The sequence below is a fragment of the Plecotus auritus genome (genome assembly GCF_963455305.1).
Source record: "Plecotus auritus genome assembly, chromosome: 10".
Lineage (NCBI taxonomy): Eukaryota > Metazoa > Chordata > Mammalia > Chiroptera > Vespertilionidae > Plecotus > Plecotus auritus.
The window spans coordinates 43,301,300-43,319,593 of NC_137785.1; the positions used below are offsets into that span (position 1 = coordinate 43,301,300).

Here is an 18,294-nt window from a genome sequence, read left to right on the forward strand (position 1 = left end):
AGGTGTGCTACTCGGCGTAACTGATTTCATTGTGGGGGTATTTTTCTCCTACTGCTTTCAATTTCTACTCTGTGGGCCATGTTAAGCAAACCTGTCATCTTTATTTGTTAGATCTTATCAGGTGGGTTTTTACATTCCCATTCTTCCTCTTAGGTATCTAACTTCTGCTTCTCCTATTTCTTAAGCCCCTCTCTTTCTCTCTCTTCTCTTCCCTCTCTCTCCCCCCCTCTCTTGCTTCCTCTGAGGTTCACATCACAAACCTGCTCCAGATTAGATAGGCCCTTGATTCCTGCTTTTAAAGGGAGCAGATTGGCATCATGGCTTTAAATCATGTTAAAAGTGGGCAAATTCCTGGGCCTCTCTGGGCACAAACACAAAGTCCCAACCCACATTTCCATATTTATTGCCTGGCTTTGTGGTCTTACACTTGCTGCACCTCCCACCATGGGAAGCAAACGACAGATGGAAACAGATGGGGCTGGCTCAGTGCCTTCCCTGCCAGCGCGGTCGAGCTCGGCCACGCGAGAAGGGGACGCGATCTGCAGATATCCGCCCATCACGGAAAGCAGCCTACCTGAGCCTCTGATTTTCTTACGTTCCCAAATGCTTCTGACTGGCCACCTGTGCTCAGGTGGAAGTTGGTGGGACATCACTGAGTTGCTGAGACTCAAGTTACTCAGACCTTAGGAGGTAAAAACTGGATTTTTAAAGTTTCTCAAAAGGAGATGGAATTGGAGCTTCTAGAACAGTGATCCTCACTACAGCTGCCCATGGCATCACCTGCAGAACTTTAAGAACAACCGATACCTGACCCCGCACTGAGACGTTCTGAGTTACTTGGAGTCAGAAAAAGTTCCCAGCATGATTCTAATGTGCATCCAAGGCTGCGAATCACTGACTTATGACGGAGGCAAGAAGGTCACAGGAATGGTGATAAAGTGAGAGCTCTGCTTGGTCTGAATGTCTGTGTCCCCCCAGATTTCAGATGTTGAGATCCTACCCCGAAGGTGATGGTATTTGGAGGTGGACCTTGTGGGAGGTGATTAGGTCCTGATGGCAGAGCCCCCCTGATCGGGATTAGTGCCCTTATAAAGGAGACCACAGGAAGCTAGCCTGTCCCTCTGCCATGTAATCCGCAGGAAAAAGAGGTTGTCTATGAACCAGGAAGTGTAGGCCCTCACCAGATGCCAGATCTGTCTGCGCCATGATCCTGGACTTCCCAGCCTTCAGAATTGAAATAAATAAACGTTTGTTGTTCATAAGCCCCCCAGTAGCTGGACTTTTGTTATAGCAACCTGCACGACTAAGACAGGCCCTAATTAAATAACTGCAGCCAACAGTTACTGTCACTTACTCTCTACCAGGCATTATATTAAGCACTTAGTAAGGACTGCCTAATTAAATCTTTACAACAGCTCGATGAAGGAGGTGCTAGGATGGTCCTCAGGCTTCGGATGATAGAACTGAGGCTCATAGAGCAGGTGGCTGAGCTAAGTTAGCCTTGCTCCAACGCTCATACTCTTAACACCTTTACTCAGTCTACTTGACCAACAGGTGAGGGCTTCTCCTTCATGCCATGCCCACGGCAGTGACTCACAAAGTAGGCCTTTCATTTTAAAAGTAGTTGAAATCCATGACATAAAGAAGGCAGAACGTATTTCCTAGAACTTATTTTGGTATCTAGATAAGGAAAAGCGTAGAGGGGAATGTGCCCAGAACCTGCCATGAAGCTTTCCAGAGGGATTTCTGTGAGAAACGGCCATTTCCCTAAAAGCTCCAGAAGGTGTCCCCACTGCTGCATGCTCTCGGAGACGCAGCTGTGAGATCTCCCTTTTAATCAGCTTCAAAGCTCTTTGGAAATATTTTCAAAACAGGACGGTTTTGAAAGTCAATTTCTTCTAAGGTCTGATCTCAGTAGAAGTAGCTTCTTTGGGGGGATTTTAATTAATATGAGCCCATAGATAAATCAACTGCGCTCCTTTTAAGAATCAGGTCACAAAGTGAACCAAGAGGACATCACTTTAACTCAGGTTCAGATACAGGCTGATACTTCCCACTGATTGCTTCAGAGGCCAGCTTGGCTGACTAAATATCTAAAAGGCTGATGCCCTCTACCAATAGGGGAGACATTGGGAAGATGCCTTAAAAAGAATGAATTTATAATAAGGGAACTAGAGTTCTTCTATAATAACATAAAAGCTGTATGAAAAGTTTTGTTAACACTCACAATTGAAATGAAAAACATCCCAATTCATTTCTCCTTGGGGTAACAAATATGGTATCTCAGGAGACTGGACTAAACTGAACTGCCAATAGAGCAGACTATGTGATCCCTAATACTTAGAAGTTAAATAGGAAGCACGTGAAAGGGCTCCCTCTGCTTGGCCTTGAGTCACTGGCAGGCCAACCACAAAGGCAGGAACTTGTTTCTGGAAGCTCAGGCTTGAGAGATGGCTTACAGCCCTCCAGGCCAATGTGATCCCTTGAGCAGATAAATCAGCTGGCCCATCCCAGCAGGAGAGGAGAATCTAGATCAGGGGTGGGCAAACTTTTTGACTCGAGGGCCACAATGGGTTCTTAAACTGGACCGGAGGGCCGGAACAAAAGCATGGATGAAGTGTTTGTGTGAACTAATATAAATTCAAAGTAAAGGAGCGGAGGGGAGAGCAAGAGAACCGGATAGAACAGCCGGATCCGGCCGGCGGGCCGTAGTTTGCCCACGGCTGATCTAGATGGATGAGCCCATCTAGGGGAGGCCTGGGAGGATTTCAGGGGCCAACACGGAGGATAAGCAGGACTGCTGGAGGTCCTCCTCACACTGTTCTCCTTCACAAGGGGTTTCAAATTTACTAGTGATGTCATATTTACAATGGGGGTGATGCAACATGGATGTTCATGTCATTCTTATTCTTAAACTATGCATACATGTTATATACACTTTTTCACATATGATGCAATTTCACAATAAAAATAGAGCGGATGTCAAGGAGTATGTCGAGTCATGAAATCTTTTCTGATTGTCCACTGAGGCAGTTTCAGTTAAGTGAGGGGCCAAAAGCCAGCTTAAACTGGGTTGGGGAGTGAATAGGGGAGAGGAGTATATTGTTTTCTTACGTATGGAAGAAACGAGAGGATTTAGAGGAGGGCTCTCTAAGATGTGGGGTGCAGGCACTGAGGGCAAAGACAGAACTCGAGAAAAAGCGAGAGGCAACAGCTGAGAGGGAGGAACACAGACAGAAAGTTTGGCCTTGCAAAGCAACAAACCTCAGAAGGTCAGAAGGAATGAATGACATGATGAACGTGTAGCCTGAACGTGGTGCGGGCTGGTGAAACCAGGAGGAAGCAGCCAGCCAGCAGAGTGTGTAGGAATCGGAGGGAGGCATGCTGAGTAAGGAGGCGGCCAGGAGAGTTGAGAGGAAGGATGGAGTCTGGGAAACTTCTGAGGAAAAACTGGTGGAATATACTGACCTGGTGGGTACTGAGGAGAGAAGCTGAACTGAGGAAAGATGACACAAATCATAGAGACTATGAGGTTGGGTGGAGTTTTGAGACTGTTCATGGTCAGCTTCACCAGTGAATGACAAATTGCTTTCTAGAGTGATTGTTTTCAGCTGACAGGCTCACTGGCAATGCCTGAGCTGCTGTCCCTCCGTAGCCTCCACCATATCTGGTGTGGTCATGCTTAATTTGACCCACACTGGTAGGTGTGCAGTGGTGTCTAGCTATTGTTTTAAGCTCCTTTTTCAATATTACTAATGAGGTGGAATCTCTCTCTATATTGGCCATTCATAGTTCCGCTTCTGTGAAGCAACTGCCCACTACCTCCCACTTTTAAATGGAATTATTTTTTTCTTCAAAGGCATACTTTATAGATTATGTACCCTTGTAATTTGAAGATAAGAAGTATGCTAGAACCTTCTTTCAGTTTGCAACTTCTCTTTTAATTATTTTATGGTGTTACTTGATTCAAAGTTCTCAAATTTAATGCAGAAATTATGAATAGTTTCATAAGGTTTGTGCTTTTTGTATCTTGGTCAGAGACCATCAAGGCTTTGTCTTACATGTTCTTCAAGTGTAAAAAATTGCCTTTCACATTTATATCTATCCACCATCCTCACTAAATTCTTTGGCTAGTTCTAAGAATTTACATGTAGATTATTTTGAGATTCTATGTAAATAATTATGCCACTTTTCTTTCTTTCTTTCCAAATCTAGTCCCCTTTATTTATTTTTGTATCTTCCTGAAATGATTTTAACATTTTATTATTTTCTCAAGTTATCCTTGATCAGGTTAAGGAATTTTCCCATGAGTGATTGTTCAGTTTTAGTTTTTTTCTTAATCTGTTGAGATGACCATTTGTTTTTCTTCTTTACTGTGGTAATGCGAGAAATTAAATCATTAGACTTTCTAATGTGGAACCCAACTTTGCAATTCCTGGAATTAACCTAACTTGATCATGATATCCCATCTTTTTATTCTTTCCTAGACTCAATTTGCTAATATTTAATGAATATTTTGCATTTATAGTTTGAATTAATGAGTGAGAATGACCTGAAATATTTATGTCTCTGACCTGGTTTAATGAGCAGGTTTTGGTATGAAGATTAGTTTCCACAAATCTGATTCGTTTCCTCCCTCTGATTCCATAAAATGAGTTGGGTAATATTTCCTTTTTTAATTTTTATTTTCTGAAAAGAACTTGTGTAAGTTTGGAATTATTTGTTCCTTGGAAGAACTTGCCTGTAACTATCAGGACTTAGTGTTTTATTATAGCAAGATGTGAAACTATTTAATTTCTTCAATGGTTATGAAACCATTGGGATTTTATATATATATATATGTCAATTGAATGGGGTGTTGTCTTGATCGAATTATTTTTTTGCATTGTTTTTAAAACCAACCAAAATGTTTTCAGGTACATATTAAATTACTTCTACAGACTTGTAATAATAGCCATATCATACAATCATGGTCTTTGTTTAAATGCCCATGTCAAACTTAGATGACAGTTTAGGTAATAGTAGTCATTTAATTCAAAATGCAATACTTACAGTATATAATTCTAAAGGATCTCATGGGGAATTCTGTATCCATGAGAATTATATTAACGAATCTATATTTAAATATTACTACTGTAAAGTTATAATTCTGTGTACTACTAAGGGTAATTGTGGCATCAATTTAGTAACAGTAGCTAAGCTAAAGAGAGGGCAAACAAGTTACTGGAACAGAAACAGGCAGAAGTTGATCCTGGTGTGGGTGTTCAGGACCCAGCGGCTGTGGGAACTGAGTCGCACCAGCAGGTGACCCTAGATTCTTGAGCTCTCACCAGAGGACTCGCCTCCTTCCTGGGGCCCCGATGACCCAGGGGATGGCCAGGCACTGCAGGGCCTCTGTGGGCTGTGGGGGGGGGGGGGAGCAGAAGGAGCAAAAGGGCGACCTAAAAAAGGCTGGACCTTGGACTTGACCTTGGCCAGCATCTGCCTGTTGTGATCATCCTCTCTCCTCAGGTCCTGGGACTTCCTCAGTGACCTCTGCTGCCTTCTCTGCTGGCATCAGATCTCATTTTCATGGTAGCAGGTGCTTCTTGGTAGTTCCTGGTTCAGGTCTCGGGCCATCTTCTTATACGTGTTCAGGAACTGGTAAGTGGAGTGCGTGTTTCTCCCGACGGTGGGAAATTTCTTCTCCATGTCTAAGTAGCGCGTTTCCGCCTCAATCGGTTGTTTCTGTAGTTGTGTCTCATCTTCATGCGTATCGGGCAGAATTCGAAGCTTCAGCTTCAGCTGTTGAATCTCATCTTTTAGGTTTGAATTTTCACGCTGCAAAGATGCTTTTTCAGATTGCAGGCTCGTTATTTCTGCTGCAAGCGCTTCATTCATTTGCTTTTGCTTCCACAATTGTCTGGCTAATTTCTGATTTTCCTGGGACACATGGATGCCAGCATCCCCATTTTCTGCTTCCCCCTTTTGTGGGGATCCCAAGTTTCTGTCATCCACGTGATCTTCAAGGGAGGCAGGCTTGGGGATGGTCGGCATCAGGTTTCCAGCCACTGACAGTGATCGGGAACTCTATCTGGCAGGGCCTGCTCCATTCCTGCATCTGACTGCTCCAGCCTTTGTTTCTCCTCCTCCTCCTCCTGGATTTTCTGCTTCCATCCCATAACTTCTTCTGAGAGTAGTTCTGAACTTTCTGGATAATGTATTTTTGTTCAAATCATCCATTATGCTTTTCTGAAGTTGTTCTCCATCAATCCCTGATGCTTTTGAGATGGGCTTTTCATTAGTCACTCGGGGAAGTTTAGGAGGTTGGCGCTTGCATACTGTTTTCAGTAAATCAGCCATATCCTGAAGTGACAGCCTGCCCAGGTATTGACTCAGGGCCCTCAAACACAAGGTCTGAAACAAGAGAGGACTGGCCTCCACCCCAGGTGGCCTGACGTCAGCTTCTGTCAGTGGCCCAACATTCTCGCTGTATCGTCCACAGACTTCATGGTGGGCAGAACACCTTTTACCTACCGCCTCCGCACTTCTTGAGGTGCGCCGTCTGTTTATTATCACAGCCACCACCACCAGAGCGCCCACCTGGATCCCCCAGGGGAACGCAGGGGGACCTGGGCCATGTCTTAAGCTCTCGGAAATCACCAGCAGCACTCCGCCCAGGTGCTCCAGGATCAGCTGGGAGGCAGATGCGGTGGCAGGCAGCAGGCCCTCCGTGGCAGGTCAGGCTCACAGCTCTGCCGCTGACTGCCAGTGTCCGGTGGGCACAAATAACCACTCAGAACCCTTCGGAGTGTTCTGTCGCTAAGGTAACAGTTACCTAGCAACCAGGGCTGATCAGTTTGGCTGAGCGGGGATGAAGTGGGGGGAACCACTGGTCTAGAAAACAGTCCTGAACTTGGCTCTGAAATAGGACGTGATCACATTTCTACAGGCCGAGATCGCTGCTGTCGGCCTGGAGATCAGTCACTCTAGGCCCTCCTGGCCCCACAGCAAAGCTAGGGGTCAAAGCAGGGCCGGGCCACGTCCTTTTCTGTTCACAAGAGCCAGTCAGGGCAGAGGTGGGCTCATCCCTGGGTGAGGCCCATTCTCCTGATTTAAAGTGTCCTTCTGCTGCAGGGATGCCCACTGCTGCCCACCAAGATCCCAGGGCCTCCCTCCTCCGAGGCTCCCTCTCTCCTGTGTGTGGTCACTGTGGGCAGGCAGGGGCCCAGGACTCAAGGGGGTATTCACTAAGGGGCCTGTATTCCAACCCTAACATCCCAGGAGAAACCAATTAGAACTGGGAGAGTCCTGCAATCATGGAGTCTGTGGAGCCAGCATGTCCTGTTCATGTTTCCTTGAAGGGGGTGACTCCATTCCCAGGTGACCCCGTGACCTGGGCACCTTCCCCAACGTGCCCCTGCTGTCACCAGCCCACACCTCCCAAGGCTGCCCCGGGAAGGGTCTCTAGTGGATCCCCTACATAATTACTTTTTTTTATTGGACCCTTGGGCAAAGCAAGGACCTGCGCTCATCATGGGTCTGGGCTTGCGGGCTGCAGGGAGGGGTGGGGAGTGAGGGAGGCACTCCGGGCCTTCCCTCCGGAGCCACACAGGGTTGTCACCTGCTAGGTCTGGCTCCAGCCCTGATGAACCCAGCCTGGCTCAGGGGAAGGATTTCTGCCCTTGGTCAGGAAAAAGGGGGCCTGGGTCCCTCATCTAGGCATCTAAGGACCCTACTACTCTAACCCTTTAGAACAGGGGGAGGGGAGGAACCTTCTTACTGCCAAGGGCCATTTGGATATTTATAACATCATTTGTGGGCCATACAAAATTATCAACTTAAAAATGATCCTGCTGTCCTAGCCAGTTTGGCTCAGTGGATAGAGCGTCAGCCTGCAAACAGTAGGATCCCAGGTTCGATTCCCGTCAAAGGCACATACCTGGGTTGTGGGCTCGATCCCCAGTAGGGGGCATGCTGGAGGCAGCCGATCAATGATTCTCTCTCATCATTGATGTTTCTATCTCTCTCCCTCTCCCTTCCTCTCTGAAATCAATACAAATATATATTAAAAACTTTTAAAAAATTAGCCTGCTATATTTGGTCAAACATTTAATTAACTCACCCCTAATGCCTTGGCAGGGCCAGATTGGATGATTTTGCGGGCCTTATACGGCCAGGCGCCCGACGTTCCCCACTCCTGCATTAGGTTCTTGGAGAGCACTTCACTTAGCAGGACTTGGTATGAGGGAGAGGAAGGCACCCTCAGGGAATAAATTCCTGTTTTTCTTTCATATCTCAGAGACATATGCATGTTACAGGCATCTCTCATTTAATCCTCACAGCAACTCTTTTAGGTTTCTACATTATCTCCATCTTACAGTTGAGTAGATCCAAGCTCAGGGATGGTCCAGAAAGACATGCCAGAAGGACAGAGCCCGGATTTTAACCAGCCATGTCCAACCACAGCCCACGATCACAACTACCATTGATATATCACGTCTTAGAAAAGGTTCACTTTCAAGAAATTGAGGGATGATGAAGAGAGAGATGGAAGCACCCAGAAAATGAGGCCTCCTCCACCCCCTTCTCCTCTCCTCTCCTAATCACAATATTGGACAACTTATGCTCATCACAGGAAAATCAATGTGCGAACAACACATGCTCCTTTGCTCCAGGGCTGGGCTCCCTTAGGCCCTCGTATTCGATTTATTTATAATCTGACTTGGAAGTGAAAAGGCAAAGCTGTCCTTGGAGACCGCTTGGCTCATGCGCTCCAAGTCCTAGCATCGCCTCAGCTTTGCAGCGCTGAGCCTGGGCAGAGATACCAGCCAAGCCGGCGTCTGCTTGGCTCTCCCTGGCCTCTCAGCAGTAAAGGCTGGTTCAAGTGTGGGCTTCCGTGGGCTCCCCTGTCAAACAGATGCCGTGAAACATCACGCTCCCATCCAGCTGCACAGTCAGCCCATAAAGGGCACATCCCCACGTGCTGGCTGAGCCGGCTGCGCGCTCTGCTCTAAGCTGCATCCCAGCTTCCTCATACGTGTTGTGTGGTGTGTGAGTGAGCGGCACAGACTGTCATCCACCAAAGTCATCCAGAGCCCTGTCATACACACGGACTCACGTGGAGGAACATGTTTAAAAGCCAATTACTGCCTTTCCCTCTTACAGAGTGTTAGTTAGCATGCTTGTCCATTTTACTTCTATTTTTGTTCCCATATGTGATATGAGGGCCAACTTGAAAAAATGCTCAAACAGGGATTCTTTAAATACATGAGTCAAAGTTGCCTACAAAATCACACACACGTGTGCATGTACACACACACACACATGCACATACATACACACACAGGGCAGAGGTATGGGTGTTGCAACAGGAAGGAATGTTGAGAGTCTAGGCATCCTCACTCCCCGCCTAATGAAAGAAGAAGAAAAGCCTCTTTTATCCTCTTGTTTCTTTTACTAACTGCAGTGCTGAGAAGAATCATAATTGGAAAAAAAGGTTAGTGTTGGTCCAGCTGATAAAAGTGACCTTTACCCAGCGAGTTCTTTATGTTTTTCTGATGCCGGCACCGAGGGAGCCTATCTGGAAGGCAAGTGGCATTTTTTATTTTATTTTTTGCGATTCAAGGTGACATTATGCCTTGAACCTTTTCCATTTGGCAGGTGCCAGGAAGCTGACAGAAAAGAATCTTCAACCAGTTATGCAACCATCCTCCGCTCAGTACATGAGAGCAGGGGAGCTGATTAAAAACTACCCTGTGAGGACCCACTCTGCCAACGGCCGTGCGGGGCCCTGAGACCCACAGGCAGCAGGACAGACGTGATCTCTGGCCTCCTGGGAAGTTGGACAGTGAGCCATTATTACAGATGGGGCCAGGCCCCAAGGAGCTGGCTCCCAGCGCCTATGGCAGGGGCTCTTATCTAAGCGAGGGTCTCGAGGAGGCCTCCTGGGGGAGAATGTGTCAGCTGAGACATGATGGGGCAAGGGGCTCGCTAGGAAGAGGGGGAGAGCTTCCAGCAGAGAGAGAGCAGTCAGATAGGAGCAGCTCCGGCCGGAAAGAGGCCCACATGGGAGGTCAGTGTGGAGATGGCAGAGTGAGGTGAGAAGAAACCAGAGAGAAATGCAGGACCGGCACTTGCTCTGCTGAAGTATCGTGTACTCTCTCCTAAGATGCATGGGTGTCATTAAAGGCTGAAAACCCAGGCAGTGCCACACTCGCCACTTGGCTACTGTGCGGACAATGGACTATGAAGCATGAGTGACAGCTGAGAGCCAGGGAGGGGCCATCGCGATGGGCCAGGCAGGAGACAATGGTGAGCTGAACTAGGGTGACACAGTGGGATGGGAATGGGAGGCTTTAGAAGGTGGAATGGGTAGAACTTGGTGATGGATTTGACGAAGTGGTGGGGCTAGGGAGAGGAAGGAGCTGGGTGACTCAGCTCCAGGACAGTGATGCCTTTACCAGGACAGAGGCCCTAGAGGAGAGGCCGGAGGAGACGAGGGCAGAGCCTGAGGTTGGTGTGGGGCAGCTGGAGACATCGGGAGGAGAGGTCAGGAAGGTGGTGCCCTGGGAAGTCAGCAGAGGGTCCGGTGGAGACACACGTGTGATTCTCAGCAACGGGCTAAGCGAGGTCGTGGGGTAGAGCAACTGTCAGCAAGGGCAGAGGGTCCGGAGGGAACCCTGTGTCCCACCCGCCCAGTGGGGTTGCTGCTGGCCGAGAGCTGGGAGAAGAGGGGAGAACAGGACAGAATGGTGTTGGTCAAGCCAGGGAAGAAATGCGCCTCAGGAAGGCGGGATTGGGCAACTGCGCTGAATACCGCTAAGAGGCATCTTTCTGAAAAAACCTGACTCTTGTCACTCTCTCTTTTTTAATTGGTTATGTCCTTTTATTTATTTTTAAAGCCTCATTAAACGGAAAATAATAAATATAAATATATCTTTTTCTGCTGTCTGAAGTTTAGTGGTTTCTCACATATATTCTTTTTTGTAACCTTATTTTTATTGTTGACACTATTACAGATGTCCCCATTTTCCCCTCCTCTGCCCCCACCCAGGTCCCATCCCCTTCCCTCTGGCCATTACCTCACTGGTTGTCTGTGTCTTTGGCTAATCTCTTCCCTCTCTTGATTATGAATCTCACCACTGCCTCCAAGAAAGAGTCTAAACTCCTTATCCTGAGATACCAGGCCTCTCACACACCACTGCCAATCTACCCCCTGCCGCGTCTCCCTGACTTCTCTGCCATAGCGCCTGCATGGCGGCCATGCTGACACAGCCCCTGCTGGTAGGCGGCGTCCTTCGCCTCTCCAGCATTCATTCTCCAGTATGTCAGGTTTGTCGGGAGATCTGCCCCACTCCTACCCACTTCAGTCCACAGGGCTCTGCGGTCACGATTGCAGCCTTTGGTGTGGGGGACATGGTAGGACAACCCTGCTAAATGTGTTATCCTCCCCAATAGTGACTGGTTGAGGGAGGGGATGGGTAGCATGATTAAGATGGTCTGATCGGAGTGAACCTCATGGAAGTTCTGGGGAAAAGGCTCATTTCCTCTCCAATGGATCAGCATGTGAGGATATTGCCCCAGGAGTGAAGGAGCATTTGGGGACCATGGAGAAGAGCTGATCTGAGAACATGGCCAACACATGGAAGAGAACAGAGACCCTGGCTCTGGAGACACTGCTTGAGTCCCTGAGTTAAGCCAGGCCAGAAGTCAGAAGGAATCTGTGAACCAATGAATGCCCTTTCCCTTTTATTTTTGCTTCGGGTCAGGTTTCCTGTGACTTATGACAGAATTGTGTCCAAGAATTCTAACTAATAGAAACATACTATTCCTGTCACTTAGAACATGTCCCTGCTCTTCCATCGGAACGATTAACTGTGCTTCTCGTTGTGGCTTCTCTGGCTCCTCTGAGCAGTCATCCCCCCGTCGTCTCTTAGAGCCTGGCATTGTCACACATCCACCGTGATGTACACATATGGTTCCCCAACAGCCTCAGGCCAGGGATCATGTCTTATTCACTGTTATATCCCTAATCTCACACATTATCTGGTGCAAAAGAATCACTTATCAAAGGTTTTCTGAATGACTGAATGAATGAATGAATGAAAAATTATAAGCAGAAGCTCAATATCAAGATATAAGAAGATACTGATGAAAGCAAAAGAATGGTTAAATGAGTGCTTAAAGCAATAGAAAATTAGAGCATATCATCTTTAGTATTGGTCAAGCGTACTTTCAAAAATGTCATTATTTTAATTATGGAAATGGCTTCTCAAAAAAAAAAAATAAAATAAGTAAAGCCAGGCCCTTGCTCCCAGATGGAATAAACTCATTTAGCTGTTACATGAGAACAACTTCACAGAATCTGGTACTTGCAGCTTATTAGGTCAGGTTTCTCCATAATTATTTTAAATATGCATCCTCTGTAGAATTTCACTTCAAACGTAACCAGCCCCTGACACCTCAGGATCAGGTTCCATGGCTCAGGCCTGACCCTTGGTCCAGCTGATAAAATGAACGAGTGAATACCAGAGAGGCAAAGGACACCACCTACCAGTGTGGACAGGCCTGGCTATGCTAGGTCGTCCTTAGCTGTCTATGGAACACGTCCAGAGCAAGCCATCGTTACCATGGTAACAGTGCTGGAAAGCAAAGGGTGGCTGTCATGGACAAGATGAGGATTGCACACACAAGCCAAGGAAACATGAGGCTTCCTTAGTTAAGTATGGCTACTCAACACTCAGTGCTGAAAACAATTGTCAAAACACCCAATAAAGCAATAGGCAGAAGCCCGTTGGTCCTGGTCTCGAATGAGGCTAACCCAAATGGAAACGTTCCTGCGGCCTGGCTAAAATAGGCTGTTGATATTGTTTAAAAGGAGTGCTTTCCAAATTAAGTCTGGATTTAGGTCCTAATTGAATTTAAATTTAATTGAACAGGAGAGAGATACCTCTAAACATAAATATTGTGAAGGTAGCTTTCCCATCTCGGCACTCATCACCTCCCACTACGTATATACTAGTATGCCAGAATGAAACCCACCCACCCACTGAGATATGCAGCACGTGCTCAGTGTATTGTGCTGTGTAATTCATGCTTTGGGTTTGAAATGCTTACTAAGAAAACTGTACAAAGACTTTATTTTTTAGTGACAAATTTATAATGATCCAAGTACTAGATTCAAAATTAAAGGACGCTTATGGATATTAATTACTCTGTTAATTTGGTGGCAACTGGGGCTTTCAAAGATGTTTTATCTGTTTTTCTTGCTTAGAAATCTAGGAGGGACCATGAGATTAGGCTCTTCATTATTTTTGTCAGTAATTAGTTGCCAGAGCCAAAAGTATTCATGCAAGACCAGTGCACAGAATATAGGCACCCAGTGCAAAGCACGGAGGAGGGAAAACAAACAAACAGCAGAAAAGAGCTCTACAGGATAGCTATGCTGGCAGTACCTTATTTGACTTCCCTCGTTGTTCACCAGGAAGAACCAGCAAAACTTCACAGCCAATGGGCTGCAGTTGGTGATGGGAACGTAGCGGATCACTTCAGTATCATTCAGGATACAGCCAAAATCCAGGTCCATGGTCTCAAAGGACAGGTTGGGGTAATGCACTTCCCCACGCAGGTTCAGGGTGTCTACCTGAGGGTGCTCCATGTACCTGATCGCTAGAGTTTCTTCTGCCACCCAGTTGTTCAAATCGCACTTGTGGGTAGGATCAAATTTGACCAGCAGATTTTTTTCTTCACCAATCTCCAGTTTAATAGGCTGCAAATAAGATTATGGGAAATTACCAAGCTTTGTACTATGCATTTCCAACCTGATACATGAAACAGGACAGCCAAAGTTATTTAAATATACTTATGTACATACATACACACATTCGTGTTACTATTAAATACATATATATCACACTTTATTTGTCCATAATTAGGTATCCACACTTACACATGATTAAATAGCTAGTATATCTATATTGATATCAATAGTTATCTATATTTATCGATATTATAGATATTTATATGTGTGTGTATACATATTTTATTAGCTGAAAATGAAACCAAGGAAAATCTGGAGAGGGAATTGTTTGAGGGAAGAGATTTTGATATGAGTTGTGAGGTTATAAAGTTTGAGTTGTAAAAAGGAAAATCTACAATGAATAGCCATTATAAAAATATTCTTAACTGAAAATAAATTAGATTGTAAAATGCTCTTCCTAGACAATGGGAAAAGTTCTTTGCTTAAGAATTTCAGAAAGGCTTACTAAAGCACTGGGGGAGGGGCTCTGTAGCGGATGACCCAGAAAGCGTCGGATTGGGCAATTTCTTTTCTAATGTCTGTGATCCTAACTCTTCAGCACAGTGTTATCTACTTTCTGCTGTTTTCTGGTCAACTTAAAACAACACTCTAGAGCTGTACTGAGTTTGTTGGGTAGATTTCCCTTGTTCTTTTTCTCTTTGATTCAAATCCCCATGTGTTCCTTGATGCCAAGGCTAAAGTAACACCTTCCCATAGAAAGCCTGGTTATGAGTTGGCTTTTTTTAAGGAATCACTCAATTCCCACATTTAACTGGCATAAAAGCCACCTCCTGGTTTTGCAGAAAGTGCCCGGAGGTATTCGGGAGGAATGTACACAGGGCGAATCTGTTTACAGAGCTCTCCCCTCTCCACTGAGTTTTAAGCTTCAGTTATTTAACTGTGTGCATCGGTGCCATGATTAGATGGTTCCAGGTGATACTGCCAATCACCTGATCCAAGAGTCAAAGAGAGGGTAATGGCTCTTCAGTTGGCTAATCCCATCTGAAAGCCTGGCTGGCCACTTGGCACAGCTGGCTGAGCACAATTCAGACCACAATGTAGACCCTGGCATCTGCAGCACTTGGTCTCTCCATGCTTGGTGCTGAAGTATCTTTGAGGATCGACTTAAACACCTTTTTCCCCCTCAGAGAAACTACTTTTTTGTTTTGTGGAAAAGATACATATCCACAAAATTTTACATTATATATAAAAGCACCAAGAAGAAATTAGAAACTTATCTAAAATTTCACCATATATTATTTCTCAGAGTTCATATTTGATACACATTAGTCCAGACATAACGGATGGCTAATAAAAATTTACAAAAATATAGATTCATTTATTTCAAAATATGTTTGAAATTTTTTTTCTCAGAAAGAAGCCTGAAAAAAATCTTATACAAGAGAGATTAATCCTAAAATCATGGACTCTGGAGCCTGATTGCTTGGCATCAAATCCTGGCCTGCTGGTTACTAGCTCTATGAATTTGGGCAATGTTAGCTGGTTTTCCTAGACCTCAGTTTCTCCATTTGTAAAATAGGGTCAATAACAAGACCTACCTCTTTTTAAGGGGATGAAATGAGTCAATATACATGTGGCCCTAACCCAGTGGTCGGCAAACACATTAGTCAAAAGAGTGGCGAGCCACGGTTTGCCAACCACTGCCCTAACCGGTTTGGCTCGGTGGATAGAGCGTTGGCCTGCGGACTGAAGGGTCCCAGGTTCGATTCTGGTCAAGGGCACATGCCTGGGTTGCGGGCTCGATCCCCAGTTGGGGGGCGTGCAGGAGGCAGCCGATCAATGATTCTCTCTCATCACTGATGTTTCTATTTCTCTCTCCCTCTTCCTTCCTCTCTGAAATCAATAAAAAATATGTTTTTTGCCAAAACCGGTTTGGCTCAGTGGATAGAGCGTCAGCCTGCGGAATGAGGGGTCCCAGGTTCGATTCCGGTTAAGGGCATGTAACTTGGTTGCGGGCACATCCCCAGTAGGGGGTGTGCGGGAGGCAACTGATCGATGTTTCTCTCTCATCGATGTATCTGACTATCCCTCTTCCTTCCTCTCTGTAAAAAATCAATAAAATATATTTAAAAATATATATATATATTTTTAAAAATATATATACATGTGATGTCTTCAGAGCAGTGCTTACAGTATATAAATGCCAAATATTACTATTATTTTTACCCCTTTAGGATCAATAAAAAATATGGTTAAATATTAAGCAGTTTCATCTTTAGATAGTATCTTATTGACACCTAGCTATAAAGGGGATGAAGTCAGCTTATGCTTACCCCACCTCCCAGTTGTTATTGGTTGTAGTGTTAATTTTAAAAAGTCAACCTATGTATGTGCACTGACCAGGAACTGAACTCACAACCTTTTTGGTGTATGGGCAATTGCTCCACCCAACTGAGCCACCCAGGCTGGTCTGGGCATTTAAAATTCTGATAGCTACTACCATATTGTCTTCCAATGTGCACTTCACCAACACTGTAGGGGAATCATGTTTCCATATGCCCTTCTTAATACCAAGCACTATCCAATTTTTATTCTTTGCCAATCTGATAGGGGAAAAATGTGTTTTGTAGTAATTTTAATTTGCATTTCTTCTACTATGATTAAAATTGAGCATATTTCCATATACTTAAGAGCCATTTTTTCTTTTTTGGGAACTCTCTGTTCATTTCCTTTGTCTAATTTTCCATGGGGTTATTGGTATTTTTCTTATTGATTTATAGAAGTTCTTCATTTTTTTTAAAATATATATTTTATTGATTTTTTACAGAGAGGAAGAGAGAGGGATAGAGAGTTAGAAACATCGATGAGAGAGAGACATCGATCAGCTGCCTCCTGCACGCCCCCTACTGGGGATGTGCCCGCAACCCATGTACATGCCCTTGACCGGAATCGAACCTGGGACCCTTCAGTCCGCAGGCCGACGCTCTATCCACTGAGCCAAACCGGTTAGGGCTGAAGTTCTTCATTTTTTAAAGTATATGTATGTTTTAATTATAGTGATACATGCAAATAATATAAAAGGCCAAACTGTACTACAAGAGTTATGACAAGAAACAGTAGTTCCTGACCCACCCTGGCCTCCCAACAATCCGGAGGTTGCCATTTCTCAATTCTTGTGGTAGGACTGGTCTACAGAACAGTTTCTGGGCACAGAGGGATGATCAGGCAGTGGACACATCCCAGATACCTGGGTTACTCTGGGGTGCCAACACTCACACGAGAAACATTAACTTTCCCCAAACATTCTGACGGATTGCTCCGGGGACGAGAACTTACTTACCTTTATGTCTTCAGATAAAAGCCAGCGGCCCATGTCTTTTGCGTGGGGTCGGGTGGGACAGCTGTCCGGTACACATGGAATCCTTCTATTTTCAACACTTTGCTCACACTTGTTGCCTCTGCGCCCAGGCTGCTGGGCTGAATGACTGCCACATGTTTTCAGCCTCACTGGAGAATTTTCCAGGCTGCAGGTTTTTGTGGCTTTTTGTCAACCCACTCGATTGTCTTTCTAGAGTCTAGAATTTGCTTAAATCTCTCAATATTTGGTTACACCATCCTCTTCCCCCTTTATTTTATTGCTCTGGGCTTCTTTCATTTTGAACATTTCTACTTTTATCTTATTAAGATTTCAGGAGGGACAGGAGTGTGTCTAATCTACCCAGAATGAGAACACTGCTCATGTCTGAATTTTCCTTTTCTCATCTGCTTGTTTTCCTCGGCGCTGTGAGTTCACTCTTCATCTCTTTGAACACTTGTATCTCATCCTTGAGCTCTTTTTAATGACTGGTCATGCCATCTGTAATTTCTTTGAGGCTGCAGAGAATTACATGTTATACTTTTGGTCTTCTTCCTTGCCTAGGTCTCCTGGTAGTAGATTTTCATCTGCCTCTTGCTTATGATCATTTTCTCCTTTTATTTCTCTGTTCAAGGATCTTAGCTGTTTTTCCCCCAGCTCATGCTTGAATGAGATTTACCAAAGTATTGATGGGGAGGGGCAGGGGAGGGCAGCAGTGCAGTTTACAGCCACAAGTCAGGTACCATCTGCAACATCCTCTGACTAAGCGGCTCTGTTCCCTACTCCCCCAACCACCCATCCCCCTCTGTGTGGCTCATAGCAAATCTCAAGTCTCCCTGTTCGGAGATCTTGGGATTATTGCCTGCCCTGCCTTCCTCCTTTACATCACTTCTCCTTCAGCTGATGGTGTGGGTCTGGTTTCTCTTCAGTCCTTTCCTACAGCTCTGCTGTCGGGCTTGCCCCATGGCCCAGCCATTCCCACTGGTGCCCTCATGCCCAGCAAAGGATCACAGGGATGATCTTACAGGGATGTGGGGAGAACACTGCATCCCGCCCCAGACTGGTGGCCTGGTGAGCTCAAGCCTCCTGCCTTAGCCGGGCTCCATCTTCTCGGCATCTGGAGATAGGCTGGCTGATTTAAAGACTGGGCTTTGGTTATTTCCTGGTTTCCTTGAGGATGGAGTTTTGGTCAAATTTG

General features: G+C 45.5%; 1 protein-coding gene across 1 annotated transcript in view; it reads right to left on the minus strand.

Moving 5' to 3' along the window:
* HYDIN (HYDIN axonemal central pair apparatus protein) overlaps nt 1-18,294 on the minus strand; it is a gene marked incomplete at its 5' end in the record, with an annotated part of 303,461 nt that overhangs the window by 125,411 nt on the left and 159,756 nt on the right. The window contains 1 exon segment of the mRNA XM_080643807.1: nt 13,420-13,750. Within this exon segment, the coding sequence (XP_080499933.1) occupies nt 13,420-13,750 (331 nt within the window).